This window comes from Rhea americana, unplaced genomic scaffold (assembly GCF_003343005.1).
Source record: "Rhea americana isolate MKP2758 unplaced genomic scaffold, rheAme1 scaffold_40, whole genome shotgun sequence".
NCBI lineage: Eukaryota > Metazoa > Chordata > Aves > Rheiformes > Rheidae > Rhea > Rhea americana.
This window is the reverse complement of record NW_028186535.1, coordinates 3,988,220-4,015,503: the sequence shown is the minus strand read 5'-3', so window position 1 is coordinate 4,015,503 and position 27,284 is coordinate 3,988,220. Positions and strand designations below refer to the sequence as shown.

General features: G+C 36.2%; 1 protein-coding gene across 2 annotated transcripts; it reads right to left on the bottom strand.

The window, feature by feature from the left end:
* Positions 1-743: 743 nt before the first annotated feature.
* On the bottom strand, positions 744-27,254 carry DSC1 (desmocollin 1). 2 transcript variants are annotated; one of them, XM_085314340.1, is made up of 17 exons: positions 27,108-27,187; positions 24,421-24,505; positions 21,727-21,929; positions 21,158-21,283; positions 19,577-19,732; positions 18,363-18,507; positions 16,939-17,105; positions 15,068-15,202; positions 13,864-14,049; positions 12,227-12,486; positions 11,833-11,975; positions 9,392-9,607; positions 7,524-7,760; positions 5,570-5,691; positions 4,177-4,413; positions 3,509-3,554; positions 3,360-3,425 (listed from the first exon to the last, which is right to left on the bottom strand). In XM_085314340.1, the coding sequence occupies exons 1-16, from the start codon at positions 27,153-27,155 to the stop codon at positions 3,519-3,521; spliced, it is 2,502 nt and encodes an 833-aa protein (XP_085170466.1). In that variant the 5' UTR covers positions 27,156-27,187; the 3' UTR covers positions 3,360-3,425; positions 3,509-3,518. The 2 variants fall into 2 exon arrangements, with proteins under 2 accessions (XP_085170467.1, XP_085170466.1); XM_085314341.1 differs by lacking the exon at positions 3,509-3,554 and having other exon boundaries at positions 744-3,425; positions 27,108-27,254.
* Between the last annotated feature and the right edge of the window lie 30 nt (positions 27,255-27,284).

The window sequence follows — 27,284 nt, the reverse complement described above, 5'->3', positions numbered from 1 at the left end:
AGATGACAGAGTAACATTTTGCACTTTTAAGACCTTGAACTCATAAACTGTTCTGTAAGCATTTTACACAAGCATTGGGGAAGCTCCACAGGCAATTCCCCCTATTGTGTTCCCCCATACTGACTTCGCCTAGAGCTCACCCTTGCTCATGCTGCAAGGACAAAGTGTTACAGTAGTGTAACACCCTAAAAGCGTTTTAAAACTTAAAAATCCAACAGGCTTCAGTAACAGGCATGTTCACAAATTAGTTCATGTACAAGAAATGAACAGTTTTTTGTAGAAGATCCTTTTATTTTGCAAAAATTTTATTACTCACTGTTGTACAAAATTCACCTAAAACATGATGTTAAGAGAATGTTTACATAACTAGATAGTTTGGAAATGACCTAGTTGAAGAGAACAAATCTTCATAATTTTTAAGATGATTCAAGACAGTAACAATCAGTGAATTATTCTTTTTGAAATATTTCATGTGCCTGATTTATACATGTGTGTTATTTGATACTTTAGTATTTGTAAACCTTAATGCTTTATACAAAGTTGTCATTCACAAGATTAGAAGATACACTGTAAATGATGTTTTACAGTTCATTTTTTAAAAGCATTTCTATCATCTTTCTACTCTTGGTTTTACAAAAATAGCTGGTTCACTTATGCAATTTTAATTTAAAAAACCAGAAAAAATTAATTCCAAATTAGTGCTTCGTTTAAAAAAAAGGAAAAGAAAAAAAGGAAAGTAATCATCTGTTCTTTGAAATGTAAAAGAAAAAAATGCATCTAATTTGAATGTAAATTAGAGCATAAAACGTTATTTTGCTTTCAATAAATTATTATTTTAATCCAAGAGTGGAAAGTTGGCAACCATTTACTTAAAATAAAAATAGACCAAATACATATGTGCTTTAGTGTATTTTTTGAACAGTATTATATATATATTTTTTTTGAGGAAATAAGCCATAATTCTAAAGATTTCTCTATGGCCTTCCCCCCCACCCCAGATTTCAAAAGAGTACATTCTGTTATTATCCTAGGTCCTTCTGAACTATAGGATTTTAATATAATAATTAAAAAAAAACAACAAAGGGGAAAAGATATTAACATTACCTTAAAAAGTTTATAGCCAACAACTAAAGATATGAGACAAAAAAAAACAAGGAGAACACTAGGGGCAGATCTTCACCTGGTATAAAGTCAGCAGAGCTTGATTAGCATTAGCAGAGCTATCCTGGCTTATACTAGCCACAGATCTGGCCTTTCCGTGTACAGCAAAACTCATTTATGTTAACGATAAGGAAGAGTAGCATCCAAAAGAGTAGTGTTAGCATTTATTTCTAGTCATAAAACAAGTTCATAATACCTTGGTTCTCATCTAATACTTTGCTGCTGGTGACTGTCATTCTTAGCATTGGCAGTGGATATAGTGTGGGATGAATTTGCCATAACTTTCAAATGATAGACTGAAACATATTAAATGTCGGTCTCTGAAGATTACTAACCACAGCTAGTTCTTATTAGAAATATTCTGAAGTCCATTTACAGTGTGAGATACATAAAGGTTTTAAAAGTACTATTTTATAACTTCACCAGATTTTTATATTGTCATGGGTATTCAGGGGCTGTATGTTGTACGTGGAATTAACTGCCACCACCAGAAGTCAGCAGCAGTTGTGCACTAAAATTCAGAGCAACATGACTCTTCATTGTTATTAATAATCCCTTTATAGATCATTAACTACAGTAAATTTTAAAAGTATCTCCCCTAAGGCATACGTTTACAGAGCAAATCCTAGAAGCAGAATTACAAAACCCAAAATAAGCAATTGTACCAGTTTCTCATCAGCAGGAAGATACTCTTTTAAGGCACAGGAGAATCCCCGGAGTGCAGCAGACAGATTACTTCAGCAGGAGAGCAAATGCTAAAAATATACAGAACCTGGGAAGCAGAGGCTATATTTCAGAAATAGCTCATGACAATCCTCAGGTCACACTACTGTAATATGTCATACTTATTACAATGTTTTGTATATACATATGGTGTATATGTATGCTTAATCCAGTAAAACACAAATGGGATTCAGATGATTTCTGCCAGAGGTCTGTGTAAATGCATACCTCTACAACCACCACACAATACATACAAAAACAGATGATTTGCCCATCTATATTTTTGCATCTCAAACAAAGCTTTAAAACATGTTACTAATGTGGTCTACGCTTGGTCCTTTCGGGCTAAATCTTCTGTCCGTTCTGCTTACAGAAAGAAACAGTTTAATGAAGTTCGTAACAAGACAAGTCAAAAAGACAGTGGTAGGTAGCTATGCTGGACAAAACTCTCGACAATGCTTGTYATTTCTATAATGATACTATGTTAAAATTCACAAGAAGCTGAGGTACAAACTTAAGTCAAGTAAACATGAGATTTGTCTTGCATTCATTTAAGTACAACAATTATCCCTATTTCCTGATTTTTTTAATCTCTTATTTTCTAAAAGAAAAATATATACTCGCATACAATGCTGATACCCTATTTGTTGATGCCATAAATCCCTTAGGATAGCAAGTTTGATGGGTGGTAACCCATTAGGAGAAAAATATATTTTTGAATATTATTTTACATATGTACAATATATATACTTAATTTTCAATCAAAATATAAAGTTTTATAATGCAAACATCTTTTTTTTTTATTTTATGTGAAAAATGAAAACCTGTTTTGTATCTCAGTTCATATAGGTTAGAAATTAACAAGRTATTTGATATTCACCAGTAATATTTTTGGTTTTATTTCCACAGAATGAAAAGAGAACAAAGAGACAGTGAGTAAAAAGAAGCTTTCCTTCTCCAAAGACAAATACAACAAAATTTTCAAGCTGAGTAATTAGTTAAAAGGAAAAAAAAAAACTTAGTTTTTGCATTTTAAGTAATCATAGAGAACAGGAAACGTAATCTAAGTAGAAACTAGCATTACTATATTACCACAGGAAAAAAAAAAAAGGTTTGACTCCCTCATTTTTGATGGAATGTGTCTAGTAGAGAGAAAAAAATCTATTGCAAATTTAAAGGAAGAGTTACTTATACTCTCACAACTCTAAATTAATCCTGGTAAACCTTTCCCCCAGAAAGAGCACAACGGAAGAAACTGTTGCATTCAATTCCAAAATATCTAATATCACAAAAGTATGACAGCCAGTTATTTACAGTTTTTTTCAGCATTGTGATAGGCACATTTATCTCTTTACACATGTTTCTGCTAATGTCCTAAACTTGGGTTCCAACTGATCTAAGAAGTCAAGTGCCTCTTCTTCATGCTGATCACTGCAGCAGCCTACAGAACCAGCCAAAGATCCTTTTCCTTCATAGTTATATGAAAGGAGATAATCTTCAGAATGTTTCTGTTCTTCATCCTGTCTGCATAGGTGCACCTTCTGCATAGGAAGAGAACATACCTTATTATTTTCTTAAATTGTTATCCTAAACATATTGCATAAAAATAATTTCTTTGATTTACCTTTCATTGATTAATTTTTAATCAGAGTGTGTCCTCTAATGGATTCCTACATACAAAAAATGCACATGATTGGTCTATATCATTCAGACTATAAAATATAAGTATTTAATAAAGAAATCATTTCTATTAGTCATGTATGTAACAGTAACAGAGGAAGAACCTGTTTAAATAACTTGTCAAACAATTAAAATCCACTTGAAATTAAAAATCTGATTTACACAGGCAAGGTGTAAAGAGTTTTTGATCTCTAAAGCATAGTGTAACTATAATACTAATGCTCTACATATATTCCTATACTATTGCTAAGATAAGTATCAAGTCTTAAATTAGTAGGAAGAAAGCAGTTAGAATAAAAGCAGACATCTACTCAACTCCCCCCCCCCAAAACAAAAAAACACAGAAACCTGAGTAAAGTAATTATTCCAAATGTAATTATTCTAAATGAAAAATTATTGCTTAAAATTTAAGCCAAGCACAGAAAATCTGTCTATGGCTAAAACAGATGAAGAATGATTTTTTACCGAAAGAGAGAGAGACCAAACTGAGTTAGGGAAACAAGCAAGAACAAAGGAGAAAAGCTTTCTATCCAAATACACGATTTCTTCCTTGAAAAGGTTGTACAGGTCTGTATAATGCAGACTGCAGCAGACCAGTATCAGAATACTTACTTCACCTAAGCGAGGATGTGTGAAATTGTGCCATTCTGAGTATGAATATCTACACGTATCCATCGTAGCCTGTCCTCCTCCTTCTTTGACTGATCCCAGAGTTTGATGTCCACCTCCCTTGACGGATTCCAGAGTATGACCTTTTCCTTTTACCATTTCAAGCATTTGTTGATCGCCTGTTTTTACTCCATATCCTCCTTGGTCATTTGCATTTTGTAAAGGAATTATATTGTGATCCTAAAAAAGACATGCATTTTTTAATTCAGAAGGATAAACTCACTAGGAACTGTTRGGACTTAAAATTGAAAAGTCACAATTTTTGCTTTGTGACATTTTGTACACAAGTCTATCCTCAGTACTGTGTCTATAAAGATCAGGCAGTGGTCCTTAGAAAAGTTACTATAACAAAGGGGGGAAAAATGTATTTAGATATTATACAAGATGCAACTACTGAATTAAGATATCACATAAAGGTAGTATTTCATTTGCAAAGTCACCTACTTGTAATCTGTTAAGTCAGATACACAATTACAAGCATAAGCTTTGTTCTGTTTCATCATACATTAAGTCTGTTTATTCAGGCAAACATGGAAAAACTACTGTGGGATCACATAGATAAAGACTACATGCCAACTTAYAAGGGCACTCAGTTACGCTTCATAGACGATCAGAAATTCAACATTTGTCAGCATTAAGATAGCTTTCTTGTTTTTCGGAGTGAAGCAAACAATGATTTTTAGTGTAATCTCCTAATTCTAATTTTTGGGGGGTGAGATGGGGAGGAGAAGGGACAGAACCTGAAGAGCATACATGCAGTCCCGGGCTGGACTACATTCATGGTACATGGAATCTCAGAATAGTTCAGTTACCAAAATGAAGGACATTTACTGAACATAGACTGTTCAATTTTATGTTTTCTACTGGCTCATAAATCAATTGTTTGATCATTTTTTAAGAGGAAGGCAGAAATTGCACCTGTCACACCTACAAAAAACTATCTGCTGAATTTAATACTCCTTCTCCAAGGAAAGCAATGATAATGTTTTGCCATAAGCATATATTTAACAGCAAATTTTCATCTGATTTCATTGTTGAAAACAACCGAAATAATTAACATATCCATCTAAAACTTCTAAAGCAAACAGCTGAAGTTTGGAAGAGTTACAAATAACTAGGATTAAGATTTTGTAACAACCAGATAAACTATATTTAATTACGTACTAACTCTGTCTAAAGCAGAGTTTTCAAATTCTTTTTAAATGGACAAAGTATATCTATGCTTTCTATTGCTTATTTCCTTTACTAAATCGTGTATAAGTACTCTCCGTTTCAAACTGAAATGCTGTGGTACCTTAATCACATGTTTCTACATTGAAATAAATAGGTAACTCACCATCACTTCTTCTCCTGGAGCTTCTGTATTTGAAATGATTAAGTTGTGATTGGCACAATCATCAGTGACTTGTCTGTGCATTACTCCAGTGCCATAACAGCCACAGATTGTAATCAAGATTACTACAGAGAGGAAGTAAGTGAGGAAGATGCTATGAATTTTATATCATAATGATGCCTATTTTTGACTGATAGAGTTTTGTTGTATCAACCTTTTCAAATGCTTAAGCATCAAACATGATTAAAACAATCATTTGTTTCTAAAAATACTCATCCATTTACTCATTTTTTTCAAGTAGTAAATGGAGTTTTCACTATATACTTGAACTACTTCTTTCTTCTAAAATGTATCTTGGCTTTCTAAAAGAAATGCAAGCTTCCTTTCTGAAAACACTCTGAGACTGTAAAWTTGTGTTATACAGAGAATAAACACAAAATTAGGATGAAGGAAATAATGCCTTACTCCTACATGAAGATTGTACGTAAGACCTTTCTCATTTATTGATAAGTAGATGTCAAATTATGTCATAAGGAACTAATGTGCAAATACTGTAGTACTGCACTACAGTAGCCTAGCTACTGTAAAAATACTGAGTGGTCTCCCAGAGACTCAGACAGAAATGAKTTTGTATAAAAGAATCACGTGCAACTGATACCATTCCTAAACGAAGAACTGGACATTTCATTCAGAGAACCACTCTTTCCTTCTCTTTTCAAACTGATAGCTTAAAAACAAAATCCACGAAGAATAATTTAGTTCTGCGTAAGTCACTGAGCAATTTGATTTCTGATCATAAACTTATGAGGGAATTAGCTCAGAGACACTTTCAAGCCCATTTAGGTGATGCAACGATCAGCTATCAGTGCAATCTGCATCAGTGGTCCGAGTGGATAGCCTCCTGATTCTGGCAATGGGAAGAAGACATCCATACCAGCACTGAGCCACACRACATACAGGATAAAAACCTATCCACAGTAAAAGAATGAGTCTGTCTTGGAGGGGACAGTCAAGGTCACTGGTAGAAATCTGACTAACCCATCACTAACTACCTCTGCTGAGCATCTCCACTTCTTACAAGTTCCACCTTACAATTACATCATGAATTTGGGTATCTGTGGTGTTTAGATAGAACACAAATATATCTAATCTTCAAAACATGTGCAAGTCCCAGTGTTTTATCTACCTGCCATGAATATCTAGCTGACATTGAGTAGGGATAAGRCTGGTCATTGAAAGAAGAAAATTCTGAGGCATTTGTTACTTTAGCATGTCCTCAGATAATTAAAGATGAGGAGATAACATTAGTCTATTCAGTCTACCAGATCTATTCAGATTCCCCATAAAAATATAAGCACTGTGTGTACAGCCAGTACCATCTAAGGCTACAGAGAGACTATGTCTGATTCTGGCTAACACAGACCTAGTTTTGCTATTATACATCAGTGTCACTCCCTCACTGGTTAACAGTGACATTTACCTGTTAAGAATCTGTTAGTCTTTGGGAAACTCAGCAACATAAAATGTATTTAACAGTTGGGTCTACAGTGGAACTATCTAACCTATCCTCCAACAAATTATACTGGCTCTTGTAAAATTCATTGTGAGTGCCTTAGGGTCTCAATGTTTTGTCTATGAAATATAAAGGATCACCAAAAAGCTCCAGGATATAGGTTTCARCATTCCTACAACGCAGCATGCACTTTCCTGGCCTTGCTAACATGAACATATAGAACATCTTACATAAAATGTACTTAAAAAAGTAAACATTCGCACACAGTAGGAAAAAACGCCAGGACAGTACTAGAGCAAAAAGCATGTGATGCCAACACAAACAGAACAGGTGCCTTAAGTCAGTGACAAGGGCTACAAGAAATGCTTGAGTCAAGTCCAAATCGAGCTCTCAGCTTATTTTAAAATAAGTGTTTTGCAATTCATATTGAAAAAGTATACTTACACAGCAGTAATAGTGATCCTAAAATCATTGCAAGGATGGCCCACACCCCAAGAGTAACATTTGGGGCAGCTCTTTCAGAGGGACGTTCTTGATTGCAGTCACTTGGAGTATCACAGTCACAGTAATTAACTGTTACATAACTGACTCCTTGGCGTCCTCCGTTATCAGACACACTTACAGGAATAGTGTACGTTCCAAACGGAATTTCGCCCCTTGGTGAAAGATATGCTGATTTATCTGCAAAAAAAGACAAAACAAGATTCACCGTTAAAAATAAYTGAAATTCTCCTGTTCCCTTTCACTTTTACCCCAGTCAATTTCCAACAGTCCAAAAAGTATTATCAGTTATTAGAAAGGAAGAAAGAGATTCTGTGCAAAAGCATACAACTGAATTTTATCCTTGATATGAGATATAGCTATACAATTGTCATCGTAAGCATGGTCTTCCATTCTGCTACAGCTACACTGCTACCAGATCCATACCAGCTGGTTTAAAACTATCTTTAAAGTGTTAACAATAACCGCAAGCAGCAAACAAATACGTATTTGGAAGGATTTATAGTCTTCCACATCSTATTTCAGCATCCTTTTTAAAAGTCAGAATTGAAAAGCAAAGCCTATATAGCTTTTTGAAAATATGTGATTTGAAACTCTGAAACTGTTTCAGTTCATGAGGGCAAATAACACTGTGTTTACTCATAAAGACCATCAACTGAACTGGCAATTAAAGGATTTTTTATGGTCTGATTGGAGTCTAATCCAAAAACAAATTAACACTGCTTCCATCCTTTAGCACAGAAATTGCTATACTCAATGGGAAATAAAATGCATTTAATCTGTTGCCCTGCAATGATTAGCGAGCATGTGTTTTAAATTATTTGTAAAAAAAATATCTACAATATGGCCATTAATGAATATAATGGTTGCTTTTTCTCGGGTATCTGAAATTCTATGAACTTTCAAAAATATTTTTTTTTTTAATTTGCCCAACATAAACCTTGAAACTTCCAGATGGTCTGTGCTCTCAGGCTTTGCTACCTTTTGCTTTTTATTAATGAACTTTTGTCATGCCGTCCCACTCCAGAACCAGATTCCTTTCAGCCTTGACAACACAGTAGCAAATGTACTTTCAGTTCTTAATGCTGTCATAGGAAGAAACCATTGTCATCTATGACTTTTCACATCAGCAAATCTTAGGGAACAGTGACTCCTTTTGTAGTAAATCCTTTATCTGCTTCTATCAAAACTTTCAAAATTAGAATAAATATATTATGGAAGGCAGTCATATTTTCACCAAACTCAGCTGGAGCTAAAATATACTGGATGTCAGCAGTACTGAGAAAAAAATTGCTAAGTTTTTTTAGGCTTCCTCTGATCGATTTTAGGTAATGTTTCATTTTCCCAGCCTTCTCCTACAATAGTATAATTAAAAAGCACCATTAAAAAAATATATTTTTTTTCTTTGGCACCATAGCCATTGCATTCTTAAATTCTTCTGAAGTTATGAGTGTATACTTTCTTTTCCACAATTATTGATGCTATTTGTTATATTGCCTTTCCAACGCTAATGGTGTTACCTCGCTAACTTCTGGAAACAWACCCTTTCAAACCCCCGACAGTTAAGACACAGAACACCTTGGCTCTTTCCCCTTTATCTTCTCTAGATCCTCTGTACAGCAAATGAAACACAGAGAAACGTAAGGAATCGGACCTGAAACAGGTAAGCCAACTTCTGTGATAAATAAGGCTCAGCAAAAATTATTACTTGTGAAGCACAGCCTAATCACCTTACTGCGAAGATGCAACACCACTTGCACTGGAAGCTATTACTGCTTTTTGCAAGTGCACCAGGATTCAGCTGAACATACCGTTATGTCGAGTTATCTTCCACGAGGCACTCAAGCTACGGTCAACCACACGGTATACAAAAGGCATGCTGAACGGAGACTCATCAGCATCCTGTGCAGTGAGGCAGATCGGCTTTCTGTCTCTGCACATTATATACTCAGTTTTAGTGATGCGTGGGTAATTCTTGTTCCCAGGCTTGATGATAACTTGAACAGTTCCGGTGCCTGTTTTGCCACCTGTAAGATAAAAAGAACTACTTTTACTGCTTATTTCTAATGTGCATTTATTTCTTTATTTCTACTCCCCCTAAGCTGCTGAATCAAATATAATCAATTGTAATACCTAAGTTTAAAGTGGTGGAAAGCACTTTAGTTTAGTTTAGTGGAAAGTTTAAAGTAAGGTGGAAAGCAGCTATAGATTTAGTTAAAAGCAGAGCAGGAATTTTCATAGCCTGCTCTTTGCTGCWTCTACTGAGTCCTTCTCTTTGCTCRTCTGATCATACAGTGAATAATTTGGTTAGAAACCATTAAATGGAATTAAAAGCAAAGTAGGGAATATGGGGAGGAAATCCTCTGTTCTGGAGACAGAGAAGAAAGTGTTGAAGTCCATTTCCTCCTCTGCATGTGCTATCTTCAAGTAAACTGTGGAGCTGTGGGCACAGCAGGGAGAAAATAGGAAAGACAGAGCGGAAAATAACAGATCTGCAGCTATAAGTTCTGCCTCTCCTGGGCAACAGACAGGCGGCAGGATGATATCTAAAAAAAGCAGAAAAATCTAAATTATCTGATCTTTTAAGATACAGTACGTCTTTTTAGTTAGTTCAAGTTCACATACACTAGTTTCTTCTTGACTTGCTTTGAATATTATTCATTTGCAGCAGTTTAATCTGGTCAAAATTACACGTACAGAAGTGTATTTGTACAAATGGAAAGAGAACCACAAATGAACGGGAGTCCAAAAACTCCATATTCTGTACACACACAAAATATACTTTGTTAAGCATGTTCACCAGTGCAGGGACAGATGTTGTTCTAACAGAAGCAGCAGAGATTCAAAAGCAGAAAAGGAAGGTCTCGAACCTTTTTACTCCGTAAAGGAGAATATAAATCACAGTTCCTCTACCCTCCTTTTCCCATTCTTATGCCACTGTTTGCAGACATGAACATCTTTCAGATACAACACCATTTTTTTTGTTCTCTTCCCTCTGAGTCATCATGTGGTACTGGGATTCCGCAATGGAATAAACTACGTAACTAAAGTCTGCATGTGAGAACTGAACAAGCTCTCCCTTCTACTTTGATTTATTTTTTTTTTTTTTTTTTTTTTTTTTTTGATATAGGAATGGTCGATACTGGCAGTTGTATGCCAGTGAAGTCTACCTTTTTAAAACTTTATCTGGAGACACATGATTGCAGAACATATTGCATTTTCTTTATATGCAATAAAAGCTCTAAATAATTTAAATACGTAACATTTAATTTTAAAATGCAAGCTTTGGAAGAATTCATGTAACTCCACAGACTTAGAATTTTTCATTATAAAATAACTTTAGAAGGACTGCAATTTATTCTCAGTGGTATTTTAGCAGGTAAGGGCTAAATCCTACCATAGGATCAATAAAGGCTACCTATTTTTCCATTTTAATGTAAGATACATATTTTAGAGTTAAAAGTGTGAGCTTTATTTCTTACATTTTTCTTTGATGACTAATTTGCTACATTTAGCATTTGGGAACTTAAACGTGTATTTAATCATCTCGCCTAAACTATGTCTYCTCCTGAGATAGGAAGTAGATACATATCCCCAAGCAATCAGAAGAGATGCTCACTAATGTTAAGTCAGAACCAAAACCTGTTTTAACATGAGCGCTTGAATGTCCAACCCTTCCCTCTGATCAGTGGAATGTGTAAGAGCTCATCACTCCAGAAACATGTAACACTGTTACAGAATCCAAACTCCTGAGGATGAGTTTGAACCCAGTAACACACTGCAATGAATACATCTATTACTATAGCTTCTCTTAACTTACAGGTTTCCAAAAAGAAGATACCAAGAGATCAAACAGAGAGAAAACAGTAGGATAGCTGTAAGAGTAAGAACTATGTATTTGAAAAATTATATATGTCACTACTTCCCCTGTTGTCAACTTCAGGATAGCCTGGTGCTACCGCTTACAACAACACAATCTCTGAATTTTAATTTAATGAAGTATTTTAAATGGGAGCAGATGTCTTTTAAAAATAAAAATCTAATTATGAAGGGAAAACTGAAATTTCTTGCTATTTCTTAAATGCTCAGCCTACTATATAACATTCCCTAGGCATCTGATACAGTCATCCCAGGGTACAATACTGGACACAGTAGTCCTCCAGTCTGACCATGTATAGCTGTTCCTACATTTGATTTGCATACGCAGATCTTTTATAGACCACAGAGGATACTGAGAATATTTGGTACTCACTTCTGTCTATTGCAAGGACTGTAATATTGCATTGACCTCGTCTCATTTCTGCCACATCTCGGTCCAAGACTTTACTAGTTCTGATTTCACCTGTTTTTTCATTTATGTTAATCCAATTACATTGGCCAGGTGCTATCCGGTAGCTGTTAAGAATAATTTTGTTGTTTAAGAAAAGATCTCAAACAGATCAATAAATAAACAAATACGTATGTACACAAACACACACACACACACACACACACACACATCTGGTTATTTACATTTATACACATGCACACACACATGTGTGTGTATGCACACACATAAACATAGAGCATCAATAACTGTTTCTTCCTTCCCATATCTCCCTTATGCTGTATTCCAAATAAACTAGTAAAATAACATTGCTTCATACCTTATGCCTTCACTATTCCCAGTTTCTGGATCTTCTGCTAAATAACGCCCAATAAGCGTCCCTATCTCCTCACATTCTTTAACCTCCAGGCTGAGAAAACAGGGTTTGAATACAGGTCCCTCATCAGCATCTAGGACATGCACAATAACAGTACTGGTGCTTTGGGCAAGTTGTCTTGAATGTGGTGCTAACACGTAAGGTGCTTCATTGTTGACAGTAATCACGAGGATCCTTTGCTTGGAGTTTTCATAATCTAGTCCCTGTAAAAGAGATATTTTTCTTCAAATCCAATATAAAACTTTCCCAAAATAATTATTAAATGGACAAACTTTTACAATATTACATCTATTTACAAAAGAAATCATCCATTCTTCTGGAATACCCAGCTTGAGACACAGTAAAGGCACATTATTTTCAGAGAAAATTAAGTTCTAACTTAGTAAAAGAAAAGAATCTAAGGAGCTATCCCTAACAAGGTACGTAGTGCCACGGTACAATTTTAGATTAATAACACTCTGATAGTGAATTACCAATAGAGCTGTTATAAGAATTAAATGTGATGAAAGATTTTCTCCTCCTGGATCTAGCTGACCATCATTTTAGCTTATGAATATCTCCTTTCTAGCACAAGTCAATCACACTTCTTGTTATCACCTATCGTGATACTACACAATTGAAAACGTGTCTGAACTCATGGGACTGATCAGTAAGTATCTACAAATGTTGTTTTGAAATATCTTCTCTAAGGATATAGTATGTCATTAATAGAGATATTTATATCCTAAAGGTATAATACTTTCCAGTATGCTAGAGAGTTATACTAAATATGCAGCTGGATTAGTACACCGTTCACATAGCTTTAGAAAAGCTTTATTTAAAAAATGACTACTAGCAACAAAACATTAATTAAAATCCAAACTTGTCATCTCTCTACATTGTTGTGTTTTACATCTTCAGATTTTAATATTAAACTTCTCTGCTCCTTAGAAGACCTCTGTTATTCCACAATTTTAATAGATAATAAGACAGTAAGAAGCTAAGGAACACATCAGAGTACAAGTACAGTGGTTCTTTTTCCTAATATCTGTAAAATACCAGATGTAACAAGCACTTGGACTTATACATAATCTTATGTGTACATGGCCTCCCTCTCATGCCAGAAAAAAATCCCCAAAGTCACTACCCTGCAAAAGAAAATCTAAACAGTTTTATGCTGAGTAATCAGCTCACAGAAAGAACAAGACTGAAAGAGGTGTCCGTCCCTCCCTCTCTGGCTGCACTCTTGTTTCTGTTAAAAACCCAGACATCCCTAAGTCTAAACAACTCAAACTGTGGAACCAGCCTAAAATGCCAAGCTCTCTTGGAAGGGTAAAATAAAGATAATTCCTTGAAGCCTGCACACACAAGAATTAGGAGTAGTCTGGAAGATGAGTTATTAAACTTCTGTCCAATTGCGAACCACACAGAGACCTAACTTGCAGTACACTTTGCAATCTGCTTCAGAATAGAGTTGAGTTTAGTAAGAAAACATAATTTGCCTGATAGCAGGAGATATTCATTGAATAAAAATGAGCTTCATGTTATTGGTTTTCCCCAAGACACATACATTTTCCTCCAGCACTCTCGCTGTAACTTACCTTAACAACACAGAGAATTCCTTCATTTGTGTTTCGGTCTGTTGTAATTTCAAAGGAGCGATCATCATTTCCTCTTATAATTTCAAAAACAGCTCCTGAGCCAGGCRAACCAGGTTCATCCAGATCAACAACAGAAATTCTCAGTATTTCTACATTCACTCTGTTTTCTTCCACCCGTGCTTCATACTTAAAATATCAAAAGGAATTATTGATTTACGTCAGAGAGTACCATTCCACAATGGTACAACGCAGGAGCGAAGGAATACTGTATTTAAATGAGACTACTTAAACCCAAAGAGCTAATTTATGAAGATGGTGTCATGAGCTCTTTTGTTTTAACACATTAGTGTATTATTTCCTCCACTCCTCCCTTCTCTCCTACGATAACCCTTTCTTGTGAGCAGAGCAGAAATCTCAGCTCTCTTTCTCTCTCTCAAACTTTTGCTGACATAATTAAGTCTGGAATTCTCCTTCTCAGAAAGGCAGATTAACAACATTCCCCCAGTCACGTCAGCTATAGATGCTAATGTCTGTACAACAGGATCAAGTAGAGAGCTAGAAAAGGTGATGGGGTAAATTAAATATATATACATATATACATATACATATATAGATAGATATATACACAAACAAACCACAAGAATGAGAAGAAAAGCCAACAAGGGTGAAATACATCCCTGCTTGAATGGCAGGGGATGAAAGGCTTTTTTCATTTATTTGTATTTTATAGAACTGTGTTATGTACAAGTGTACAAGTTCAGGAAGCACAAATAAGAGTAATTTTGAGTTAATATTATTGATGGTACTATGCAATAGTGGGTGAAAAAGGTAATATACATATATTACTCATCTATAATTAACATTTTTGTTTGGTTTTATATTACAAAGCCTTTCATCATATTTGGTTTGTACCTATGCTTACAGAGGCATAGTCTCTGTCCTAAAAACACCACTATCCAAAGAGAAATTAACCTAACAATTAAAGGTCCTTTTTTTTTTTTTTTTTTTGTCTCTGGCATAAACTTCTGAAAACCAGTAGTCACATTTTTAAGTTAAAATGTGAAGATAGAGAGAAGTCATACTGGCAGTAAGTATGTCAGGACTTTAGGCTTCACATCTGAGAGACTGCTGTGGGAAGATTAGAAAGCTGATAAAAACAGTCTTTTCTTTACCTTTTACACACATTTAATTTATAAAGACTTACTTGCATGTGTTTAAAAGATGGTGCATTATCATTTGTATCTTCAATTGTAATGACAGCTGTTCCTGTGCTGCACAAACCAAAAGGCTGGCCTGCCATATCTCTTGCTTCAATTAATAATGTATATTTTGATACCAGCTAAAAAAGAATAAAAAAATACAGAAGTTTGACCTTTTAATTTTTTTAATCACTTAGTCACACAAGAGCAGAACTGAACGCTTTACTTCTGTACCCCAACTCTGTCCTAAATTCAACATTTACTTCCTTCAGAGTAAGACAATTTGGGGGCTTTTTTCCCTATAGGTCCAAAAGGGAAGTGGCTAAGTAGTACCGAGTAGAGAATCTACTAGTGATGTGTAAGCCATATCCTATATCAAATAATGCTTTTCACAACATCCACAGACACCTTGGTTTTCCAGCACCCTAACTTTAGGAAGACAATGGCACACCTTCACCTGCTGCCCACCTCCCTCCAGAGTCATTTGCAGTGGGAGACTATTCTTTGGGTTCCCCCATGGTGAGATGCCTCAGTTCATGGCRGCTTGTTGTTACATTTTACTCCCCGCCCTGTCTTCTATTTCAGTGAGGAAGACCAGAAATGCTCCTGCATTCAGGTTTTGTTTGGGCTAAGTGTGACACGGGGAGGCCTACCACTTGGCAGGTCTGGCCAGAAAGAGTCAGCGCTCTTATCAGCTCAAATAGGATCGCTGATAAGCAGCCCGCTTAAATCAGTAATCTGAGTCACAACAGTACAACTTTAGCCTTAGTAATACCTGAACAACTGAAGGGAGGAAGGAGGGAGGGGACACAAAAAGTGGGAGTTTGTGAGTTAAGAAATTAATTCTAGCTCTCGGTCCCTGGAACTATTAGGTTACTTGAGTGGAAGAAAGAATTCTCTTGTTTTAATCAGATTTTTATCTTTAAAAGATAGCTAGTGGACTCATTTTTCAAGCTTGTCTTTCCTGGGTAGTCGCTGTGACCATTTCTGCAGTAGTCATGGTGATACTCAGCCACTGCACACTTCTCTTGCCTAAGAAGCTGAGCAGTATACCTGCAAGTGCACAGTTCTGGAATAAACCTCCACTGTGGATTTCCAGTCACGAAGCAAAATAAGTAGCCCAGAACGCAATTACTTTTAACCTAGAAAACGATGTGCACATAGCAGTGTTTCATTTCTAGAATAACTGTCATATACAATAAATTAATTATATGTACTTGTTATTTTTCTAGAGTAAACAATTTAACAAATGACTTTGCCCCTACTCCCCCCAAAAAAATCTAAATAAAAACTTAAACCAACTCTTCTTTGTATCTTCTGTACTTGAAACTCATTTGATAAACTGTTTGCATTTTAATTTTAGATTATGCTATATTACTCTTTAGGTCTTACATATTAGAGATACTTTTGTTGAATATGAGATGGCTGATCACTTCAAGAAAAGTTGGTTCACCTTCCCTGTAACAAGAAGCAGGAAGCACCTCTACCTGAGTTGCATTAGGAGGTGACAGTAGCTTGTAGGATTCATGAATCACACACACACACACAAAAAAAAAAAANNNAGAAAAAGAAAGAAAGAAAGAAAGAAAAATGAAAGAAAAAAGAAATCCACAGAGAGCTGGAGATAGGTGTCAAATGGGAGAGCAGCAGGAAGTCTCCCACCCAGGTTAGCTAGTATATGGTAAATCCGCACAGAAACCCCTTTGGACAGAATACAGGTCCCTCTGGAAAACTTCAGGAGCTCCTTACAGGGGGTAACTGAAAGAGTAACCAGAACGTTTTATCTGGCAATTCYCTGTGCAGCATTAGGAAGCTATCTGCGAGCAGCAGATCAAAGCATTAGAAGTGTAAGCTAAATGCTTCAGGTAAGAATCACCTCTCTGTCCAGCTGCGGTGATAATACACTAATGACACCTGTGTCACTGTGTATACCAAACACTTGGGTTACTGGTGGAGTCTGTGACACAATGCGGTATTTTAATGTAGTATGTAGAGTAAAAGGCTCATCTCTGTCCTCTGCAATTATTTTTCCAACTATTACACCTGCGAACGCAATACAGAGATTTTAAGTTCCAGAAAATGAGAAAACAATCAAAAATTATTCGAATAGGTATTTTTATTTTAGATATATGAAAATAGCTTTTTTGATAGTTAGTCCTAAATTAAAATAGTATTGAAAACATGGTAAATAGTGATAAAAAAAAAGAGTAATAGTGTAAAATTCTCTATTTTAATCCTCTGTTTTTTTCCCTCCTTTTCAAACAAAACTATAATTATTGCAGCTGCTAGATGAATAGAAAGAATAATCAAAAGAAATATTTAAAGGTTAGATTTCAGTAAGTATTTTTTGGCAGTGACTTCTGAAAATCCCAAACACGGCTGAAAAGGAGTTGCTGGGGTGGGCGGGGATGTTCAGTGATTTCTGACATGGTTCAAATTACAGTTCTATCTCTCAGGGACTACTATGGTACTTCACCCCTAGTCTGATTAGTTTTGGAACAAAGYTTCACTTAAAAGCCATAACTCACCTGGTAAAAGGACAAACAGCTCAGAGAAGGAAATGCAACTGTTACTCTGGGGTGAAAGTTAAGATCCTTCCTTTTTTTTGGAAAACAAGTCAGACTTTCCTCACTGAACTCCAGTCCAGGAAATGAGAGAGAAGGGTAAACCAGAGCTTTCCATTCCTTATTCTCCGGGTTCCACCTTTCTCCCCACCCGCCTTTGCCCCGGCTTCTGTCCTCTGTTACACAGAGGCATGAAGTCAGTAACTGGCAAATCTCCTCTTACAGGTCTGGGCAGAAGGAAGCCTTTTATGTATTACTGTTACCCTTTTTTCCACCCCAGGAAAAAAAAGTCCTACCTTATTTAATCAGTTTGGACACATTCTAAGTTTAATCAGAAGTCTTCTACTCCTTAGAAYAGTGCCAAGTTAGTTGGTTAGGAAATGGATCTGTTAGAAGCTAATGTTTTGTCAATCAAAACATTTTATGGAAATGGGTTTTTGGATAAAGTGAAAAAAAAGTGCTTTGAACTTCTTACACTACTTTAAGAATGCTGAGGCATGTCAGTTTTTGAAAACTGCTATTTACATAATATTTTTTACTATTATTGAGAAGAAATCTTAGAATTTCTAATGAAAAGAAATCTTGATGTCTTTAAAATTCACTTTTTGCTGTAAAGAAATAGTCCTTAGGAAATTCCACTGAAATTGAGTATATGATAGGATTATACCTAGTCACACTCGTACATAACTGAACTGAATAATGCTTTCCATGTACACTAATTTAAAAATGTTCTTACCAGGTTTGGAATTTTCAGGGACACAAAACTCAAAAACATCCTGTGTAAAATATGGCGCGTTATCATTATCATCCTCTATCCTGATTGTATGCACAAGTGGTACCTCTGGTGAATATCCATCAGGAGTGGTTGCAAAGCAGATGATCTGTAAGACAGAAATTCAGTAGTTTTTTTACACTGAAGTACCATGAAGTATTATTACACTTCCAACTCAAAGAAGGAGTCAACAAAATGAGATACAGTGTGCCAAGCATATCCTTCTCAACATCAGGAAGTTCTCGCAAGGAATTAATCTCATGTCTGTCAAAAGTCTTTTGCAGCTGCTTGCACGCATTCGTGCTTTATTGTTCAGCCTGAAGGGAAAATCTGAGATCTCAAGTCTTGTTGGGACTCACTATCTTCTCTTTAAGTGACCAGCATTTTTTTCCTTCRGGGCAACATGCCAGACACATTTGGTCTGGAACAGTCTCTTTGGCCGTGCAGAAGTGGAAACAGCTGAACCTTTTGATGACAGCAAAAAACAAAACTTACACAGTATTACCAAGTGTAGATGAAGTTACCTGAGCATTACCAAAGATTTTCTGTGTAATGATGTTTATAGGCAAGCATGGCTACTTAGAACAAAAGCAAAAACAATGGAAAGACTATCTGCCCATTACAACATAACCTAATAAAATGCAGTAATAGATATAGCAAATTACCTGCCTAATTATTTAGAAGCAGCTATTTAGAAGCAGCAGTTTATTCCTACTAGCTGCTTTCTTACATTTCTCAGCCACTAGAGAGAGCAGTGCACCCTGTTAAACACTAAAACGAAAAAGCTTGAGGAAAGGAAGCTCAAAAAACATAGCTGTCTGCAGTTTATCGTGATTTTGTTTTTATGCAGACTTTTTACACCCTTACCTTGAAAAACTTTGAGATTACTTCAAACTTTTCCCCAAACTGATACAAATCTGGTGTTTCGCTCTAGTTATATTAGAATTAGAATCTAAATAGTGAAAAGCCAAACCACTCTTGAGCTAGATGACTAGCTATTTCTTTATGTCACTGATTTCACCTTTGCAATACCAAAGCACCAGAGACCAATACATCACGGCAGTCAGCACAGATATCTAATTCCAGATCCCCAACTCCACTGCAACCCAATTTTGAAATATATGCATGACAGAAGTAGAAGACTTAAGTAATTATATAYACACAGTTTAGGCCTGTACCTGAAAACTTGGATACTGTTCACGGTCTACTGCACGAGTAGCAAAGATATTTCCAGTTTCTCTTTCTATGTAAAACAAACCCTTTGGATCTTGATCAATTCCCGGTCCACTTGCAGAATAATAAATGGTGTAGTTCTGAGCTGTGTCTGACTGGACCTATAAAGAATGAATTTTTAAATCAAAGGAAAAACAGCAGCCTCATTCTAATATATTCTTCCCTATTTCATGACCATCTTTACTACAAGTAGGAACATTTTGGGAAAAAAAATGATTAATTATAGTTCTTCAGCAGCTTAAACTTCACAGARCAGAACAGCTCATCTTGTGACTGGTTTCCTTTACAGTGTGTGTGCATGAGAAGAGGTAATTAATCTATTTCAAACTGAGAAGTGTTTAGTGCCACAGAACAATTAAAGAAATAAGAATGTGCATGAAAAATATATTTAGTTTTCAAATGTAATCTTTCTAGAATGCTGCATGTATCAAGACACATTCAGGAAGAGATGGCTAATTATTTCTGTATCTGTTTAAAAAATATATATTTTTGATGCACTCAGAGTCTGAGCTTGGTTGAAAATGTAGTTTGTAACCTAGTGAAGAAAAACAAAACAAATGAACAGATAAAGGAAACAAATTACAATATAGTCCAGAGAAGGGACAATTCKGATCATCTCTTTTCATCTCATTATAAGCACCGAGGAGGTAACATAGCAGTTAGGTATTTATACACTCGCCCCCCCCCGCTCCAAATACTTTCCTTATCTACTGATTATCAGAAGTTAGGAAGATAAGATTAGTAGAAGAATGGTTACTTTGTACAGACTCTGTTATTACACTTGTCTCTACATATCTTCTACTAACTACTCTGTAATCTAGTAAAGGCCAGATGGATTTGTGATAACTTTAGTTCTTGCATTTCTATTTCATGCCTACTAATTTTCTTACTTAAAGTATTTTTCCTAATAATATATGCCATGATAGATGACAGATTTACACATTAAGATCCAGAAAGGATGCAGACATGCTGGTAAGATCCACCCTCTCCCACTCCAGTCTACAAAAACTTCTTCTAAACAATACTTTGGGTTTTTTTTTTTTTTTTGAATTATGCCATTCATTGAATTGCAGGCCAAAGAGCTCTCTCTTCTTATAGCACACCTCTCTTTTTATGGCTCTTGCCCATTTCCAGTTCATCCAAACTATCATGAGCAGGTTATTTCTGCTACAAGATCACAAGAGGGAGAGTGAACAGGACAGAATGAGACAGAGGTATAAAAGGAGGAATGGCATCAGTGGAAAATTCAGGAGTAGTCACTTCTGTTCTTCCATGAGCCTCAGATTTCCTTTATAAAGTTTGTGAAGACAGTTTCAATGCAAATGAATATGAAATACTCTTTTTCCTTGGGGGTGAGGGAAGGCGAGAACTTTGCCTCAAAACAGTTTCTGTGAGTTTACAATTTCTTGGGGAGTTTTAATTTTTTTGATAAAACATATGTCTGAACCCATAAATAGAAAATAGATTTTATTACACACATGAGAAGGTAGTTTGTGCCATAAAATTACGATCTTTATAAAATATACCTGCTGGATTTGTAGTGGAAAAGGGCCAAGTGAGTTCTCTATCATAACAGATGGAATAGGGCCCCACCTCCTTTTGGTTCGCTTGAGAACTGTATCTCTAGCATGCCTTATCTTCTGTGTCTGGATCTAGAATATAAAAAAAATAGATAAAAATCTATCTATATATTCTTAACAGTGTATATTCTTGCTTTATTACAGTTTCTCTTTTTTCTATTTTTTCCCCTCTCCAGTTTTCCCACTGACCACTTTTTTTCACAATACTCATTTCTGACTACATCTGTTGCAGGATCTTTACAAGTTTTTCATTCAGTGTAATACTTTCTGCCAATAAAATCTGTCTGCATGCATCAAACACTGTCTTTTAAGATTCTTGACATTCCTGGTTAAGCTCCTTGTTAGCATCTCCAATTTCAGGGAGGAAGTCTAATGACTTAACCTACACAATAATCAAGTATTGCCAAATAAAAATATATTCTACAATAGAGTGCTGTGCCTGATTATTTGAAGCTAGTTATCCAACATGAAGTGAGAGAGAATCCATATAAGGTATCTTAAAATTAGAAGCTTACCTTTTCTTCATCTGCCACCAAGTTAACATGTATTTCCTTTTCTACATGGTCTTGAATGTCTTTAAGTAATATGGTAAAAGTCTTTTTCTCAGAAGACAAAGAAACAACAGATGTTGTATACACAGAACCATCTTCTAGAATTTTGAAGACTGGATCACTGGAACTGAACAATTCTGCAGACTGAAGACATTCTCTTAAATTAACTGTAAGAAAAAAATATTTAAACAATAATTGAAGTGGTGAAACAATTACGTTCAAGAAAGAACCCTCACAAAATTGAAAATCATTTCCTAAATTAAAACTTAAACTGATGGTTACTGACATACGGAGTCTTTAAGAATTTGGTCATTTTATACTTAAGCATCACAAAATTAGATTCTAGAACCCTTTTATGCTCCCAGGTTTGACCAACTTTACATTAATTTCCACTGTTGTGTATATAAAGGCTGATTCCCAAAGGATACAGGTCCTTCACGTGCATCTTTGAAAAATACACTACTGAAAAAATTCTTGAAGTAGCAGACATGAACATGAATATGTTTAAATGTCAAAAAAAAGAAAAAAAAAATCATAGACACGTGTTATAGGATGAGGAGATATTACATTTATCTTGTGCTCCATGGCCCACAAAAACAGTGAAGATGATTAATTAATGCAAATTCCCATGGAGATATTACTTCTTGGAAGTTTTACCCTCAGGAGGAAAGCACTGACTGATCTGATGTGATTTAGAAGTCTTGGGATGACAAAGGCTTTTAAATTATAAGGCAGACTGAAGGGAGAGATACAGACAAACTCTGGAATCCCATGCAGTTGACAGGACATACCGGTAAGCTCAGCATGCTTCTCAGGTGTTTCTACTGTGTTTCCTATCACTTGTGGCTAAAACAAACATCAATGCACTTTACTCAGACTAGTTCACCAGTGAGTAATTCTGCACTATGACTGGAAAAAAGGCAAAAGTCAAGATAACCATAATGATGAACTGCAATAAGGCCACAGCCCTAAGCAGAATGATTTGCCACTCTGAAAGAGACAAAAGACCTAAACTCTAAATAAAGKATCCTTGCAGAGGACATGGAGGTATCACATTATAATGTTCTCAAAATCAGGTCTTTTTTTTCCCCTTAATACAATACAAAATCAAATAGCATATTTTTTATCAAAAGGTTGTAAAATAATAACTATTATATACTTGTATACTTCAACTGTAATTCTTCAATGATATGATATCGGATAGGGTCTTGCGCCATGAAGGCCAATGGTAAAACTCTCAAAGACTTGAGTAGATTCAAAATATCATTCCATATATGCAGATGATATTTTTGATAAAACAAATTATATTCAACTTTAAAGAGTGCAAGAATAGAYGGGAAGTAGGATTTTAAAAATTGTTTTCTTCTACTTCTTTTTAAGTTCTTCTTTTTACTGYTCAATTAAATACCTCATAGACTTTCTAGAGCAGTGCAACAGTGACTTCTTTGTCAACCTTAACAGAGATAATTTGGTATTGAACAGAATTATCACCTCTTCATTCAAAGGTGTCTCTGAGCATTTCCAAAAATATCAGAATAAAGTTATTATTAGTTTTGATGATTATATGAATCAACATTATGTTCAGTATACCATAGCTTTGTGGCAACTTTTTCTCATCATCTTTGTATATGATGCATAAGTCGGAAATATATAAAATCGTACAACAACCGAGAAAACTCTTGATCTATTTTATTATGAAGCTATGGCTCTTGTATCAATGCAAARTATCAGTAAGATCAATGAGCTTTCATTTTTAAAGACAGATTTTCTGAGCATTTGTGATTAATTACAAATCTACTATATTTGTTCCTTCTGTAGAAATTTGGATTAGGATTGCAGATTTGACGCAGACTCCTGTTGTCCCGGGACTGGTACAAAGCACCTCGGAGCCCTTAAATGCAGTCTCAGGCAGCCCACACCTTTATAGCAGCTCCAGTGCCCCACCTTTAAAAACTGCCTTTCAAAGGCTGGTCTAAGCAAAAAGGAGAGATGTATTCTGGTCTCTCCCACTCCTCTCAGTCTCCTACGAACTCCCCTAAATGGTGGCAGCGCATCCCGCTAGACGGAGCACTCCCTGCGCTGGTTGTGCATGCAGGACCCCTCCGCTGCTCGTCCCCCCAGCACAGCTGAGAAATCACATCTGTATTTCAAACAGGTCGCAGAGCAGCAGTAACTTCTGGGTGCTTTGGCTGTGGGGGGTTTGTTTTCTTTTTTCTTTTTCCATTTTCTGAATGACTTACTGACTTCTGCATAGGACTCCGTGGGTTCTGGGTGCACTTTTGAATATTAGGTCTTTTACCTAAGTACTAATCCTTAGACCCCAAACTWTGAAAATGTTAACCTGATCTCTGTCATTCTAGTTTTAAAATACATGCTGAAGGCTGACAATAGTTGTTTATGCAAAAATCAAATGGACGCACAAAGCCAATGTTCAAATCCGTAACAGACACAGGGCATATCCTTCATAAAAGGGCTGATCCAGCTGTTTAACTGGCTGTCCAGTCATCCATACATTCCATATAAAAAAAAAAAAAAAAAAAAAAAAAAAAAAAAGAGAGAGAGAGAGAGAAAAGAAAAGAAAAAAGAAAGAGAGACTCTCCATCTCCAGAAAAGGCAAAATGTTGTAATGTTTAAGATGAGCATCTTGTAGTTTCTCACCTCTGCCAACTAACGTGCCAGCCTCTAGTTTAGATGGAACATGAAAAATTACTTTCTTGCAAGCTTCACAGCACAAACTCAATACCTAGAAAACAAATTTAAAAAATAAGGGGGAAAATGTGTTATTTTGACTTTAATAATTACAGTTGCTGAAGCTGTTTTTATTTTGTTCTCTTATTATTACCATTTTCTTTTTTTTAATACAAGCCAGTGAAAAGGTCCAGAAAGCACTCATTAAATAAAAAGTCAGGAAATACATAGCAGAGCATACAAAGTTTCAGATTGGAATCAAGTTCTGACTACTGTCCTGGATCTGCCCTTGGCTTCCATGGCTTATGAGCTTTTCTAAGCTCATGGTATTGACATCAACATCAGGAGTTCCTTTCAACTAGAAGATTTCACCTACTTTTCTGTACTTGGAAATACAAAAAAAAGTTTCACCGCAGACCTTCTCTAATAGCACTCTTGGTGGTTCGAAGTCCAAGGGTATTGGATTCTAAGTATTAAGATTCAGCTCTCCATAGCTCAGTTTGATGGAATTGTGGTGATGTGAAACATTAAAAGAAGTGTCTCATTAGACCACATGATGACACTCCCACTTGCGTATCACTTTGCATCTTCAAAATATATTCTCAACAAACTAGTTAAATCGAGCTTCAGCAATTAGATATGACTAAAATAAAATGCTGTGTATGACAGCAGTCCACTTCCGTATAACTAGTTACAAAATGGGGTCCTCCTGAAAATTCAAATAATTCATTAACTGAGTAGTAGATAACCAGATCTCTCTYTATTTATTTATTTTACAAAAACAAGCATCTGGAGATACAAGGACATTCTTCAGCATAAAGTAGTTTAGTCCTGACCTCACACTGTATACACCTTGCCATAGGTTTAAAATTGTAATCCAAACATTTCACAGCCAATTAAACCAACAGATAAAGAAATTTAAATGAATGTATTAATTCTTTTAAATACATTTATTCTTTCAGGATGAAAGTGTAGCAAAAAGGAAAGTCATCTTCATTTTGCACATATCTTTAGGACCAAAGATATAAGGAAGTAAATAGTTAATGGCAATGCTGAAAGTGATGTGTGATGTACAAATTAAGAAAATATTAAAATAAATATACTTTAAAATATTTAAGAAGTTAGTAACCTTTAGAAAACCTACAATCACCTAAAAAAATAATTTGAAATGTGAATTTCAATCACTGCATTAAAACAATTAAAGTGTCATGTCCTCATCATAAAAGCTGTTTTATTTCTTACATGCATACAGATATGAAAATATGTATACATAAAACACCATTTTAACATCCTTTCTTATGTCTTAATATAATTGACATATCTCTTATTAAAAGATATTTCATAAAACACTCTCTCCTGAAAGATGGTATATTAACTTCTAAATTATTGAAATTGTATAATCTTATTACACTCTTCTAAGACATTTTCAGAATCAATGACATTTTGAAATATTGATACCATATTAGTCTGATATATGATGAGCTACTGAAGAGTTAAGCAAATGTAAAGATATGTCACACAAAAATTATTTACTACGTCCTTTCACTTTACGTAAAGAAGACACTTGAGCATTTTGTGTGTGCGTGTGTGTGTGTGTGTGTGTTACTAGAAAGGTGAAATTCTTTTTCTTTTTTAATTAAGTGAATGTGTAAACTCAGCTTGGGTTTCTTTGAGATCTATTATGAATATCCTGGCAAAGGGAGGCAGGCATAGCATGTCTGGAATAGTAACATTCTCATTAAAATGTACATAACTAATGAATATAAAAATAATAAATTCATGCTTCAACGCTACTGAGTATTTTTCTTCCAGGCATAAACTATCATATACCCTCTTTCTGTGAATGCAATGATTACGGGTAAGAAAGGGGGTAAGAAACAAAAGAAAAATTACTTTCAACATTCACAGAGGAGCTTACCACGCTCCACTCCGCGCACGCAACCCTTCTCATGRAAAAGGGCCAATCGCGGGGACAAAAATGAGGCGAAGCGCATTTCATTTTTAAAAATGAATAACCAGAAACGGCATTTACAACGATAGCACACACCCACCCGTACTTAATCTCACAGTAGAGTCCAAAAACTAACCTAAAATTAGTCCTCCAAAGCAAGCTAACCTAAAAACCAACTTGGTTCTTTCGCCTGAGCCATCTCCAGGGCGTAACAGTTGCTGTATTCTGAAACAGGGTTAATCGCATTTCCACGCCAAGGACGTGCTCTTCTTCACATGCAGGCACTAGGCACTCATTTCAGTTTCTGTTACTGTTACCCCGTCTTTCAGCCACTCCTGCACKTTCACGTCGGAGCAGCCCAAATGCGGCCCCGGGCTGAGCGCGCAGGAGAGCACCCCTCGCTGCGCTGGCAGCGGACACGCGTGAGGGAGAATAACGAGGTCGTCGTCAACCCTATCCCCCCCCAACAAAATAAAAAAATAAAACAAATATACAACAACAGCAAAAACCCATCTCCTCTGGGCTGAGCACCGCGGTGAACAACAAAATCACAGCGCGYAGGAGAAACGCCGCGGCGGAGCCCGCGCCCCTCGCTGCCCTCCCGGCGGCGGGCCACGCCGAGCGCGCTCCGCGGCCGCGCACCGCCGGCAGCCGCCAGCCGGCTCCGCGCCGCGCCGCGGAGCCCCCTCACCGCTCGCTCACTCACCAGGAGGCCGAGGAAGAGGCGCGGGCCGCGGGGGGCTGCGGGGGCCATGGCGCGCGGGGCTGCGCGGGGCTGCGCGGGAGGGGGGGAGCCGCCGTCGGTGCTGCCGCGGCGAGCGAGTGCGCGGCGGCGGTGCCGAAAGAGGCGGAGGTTGCGTGTCTCCGCTTAACTCCGTCTCCC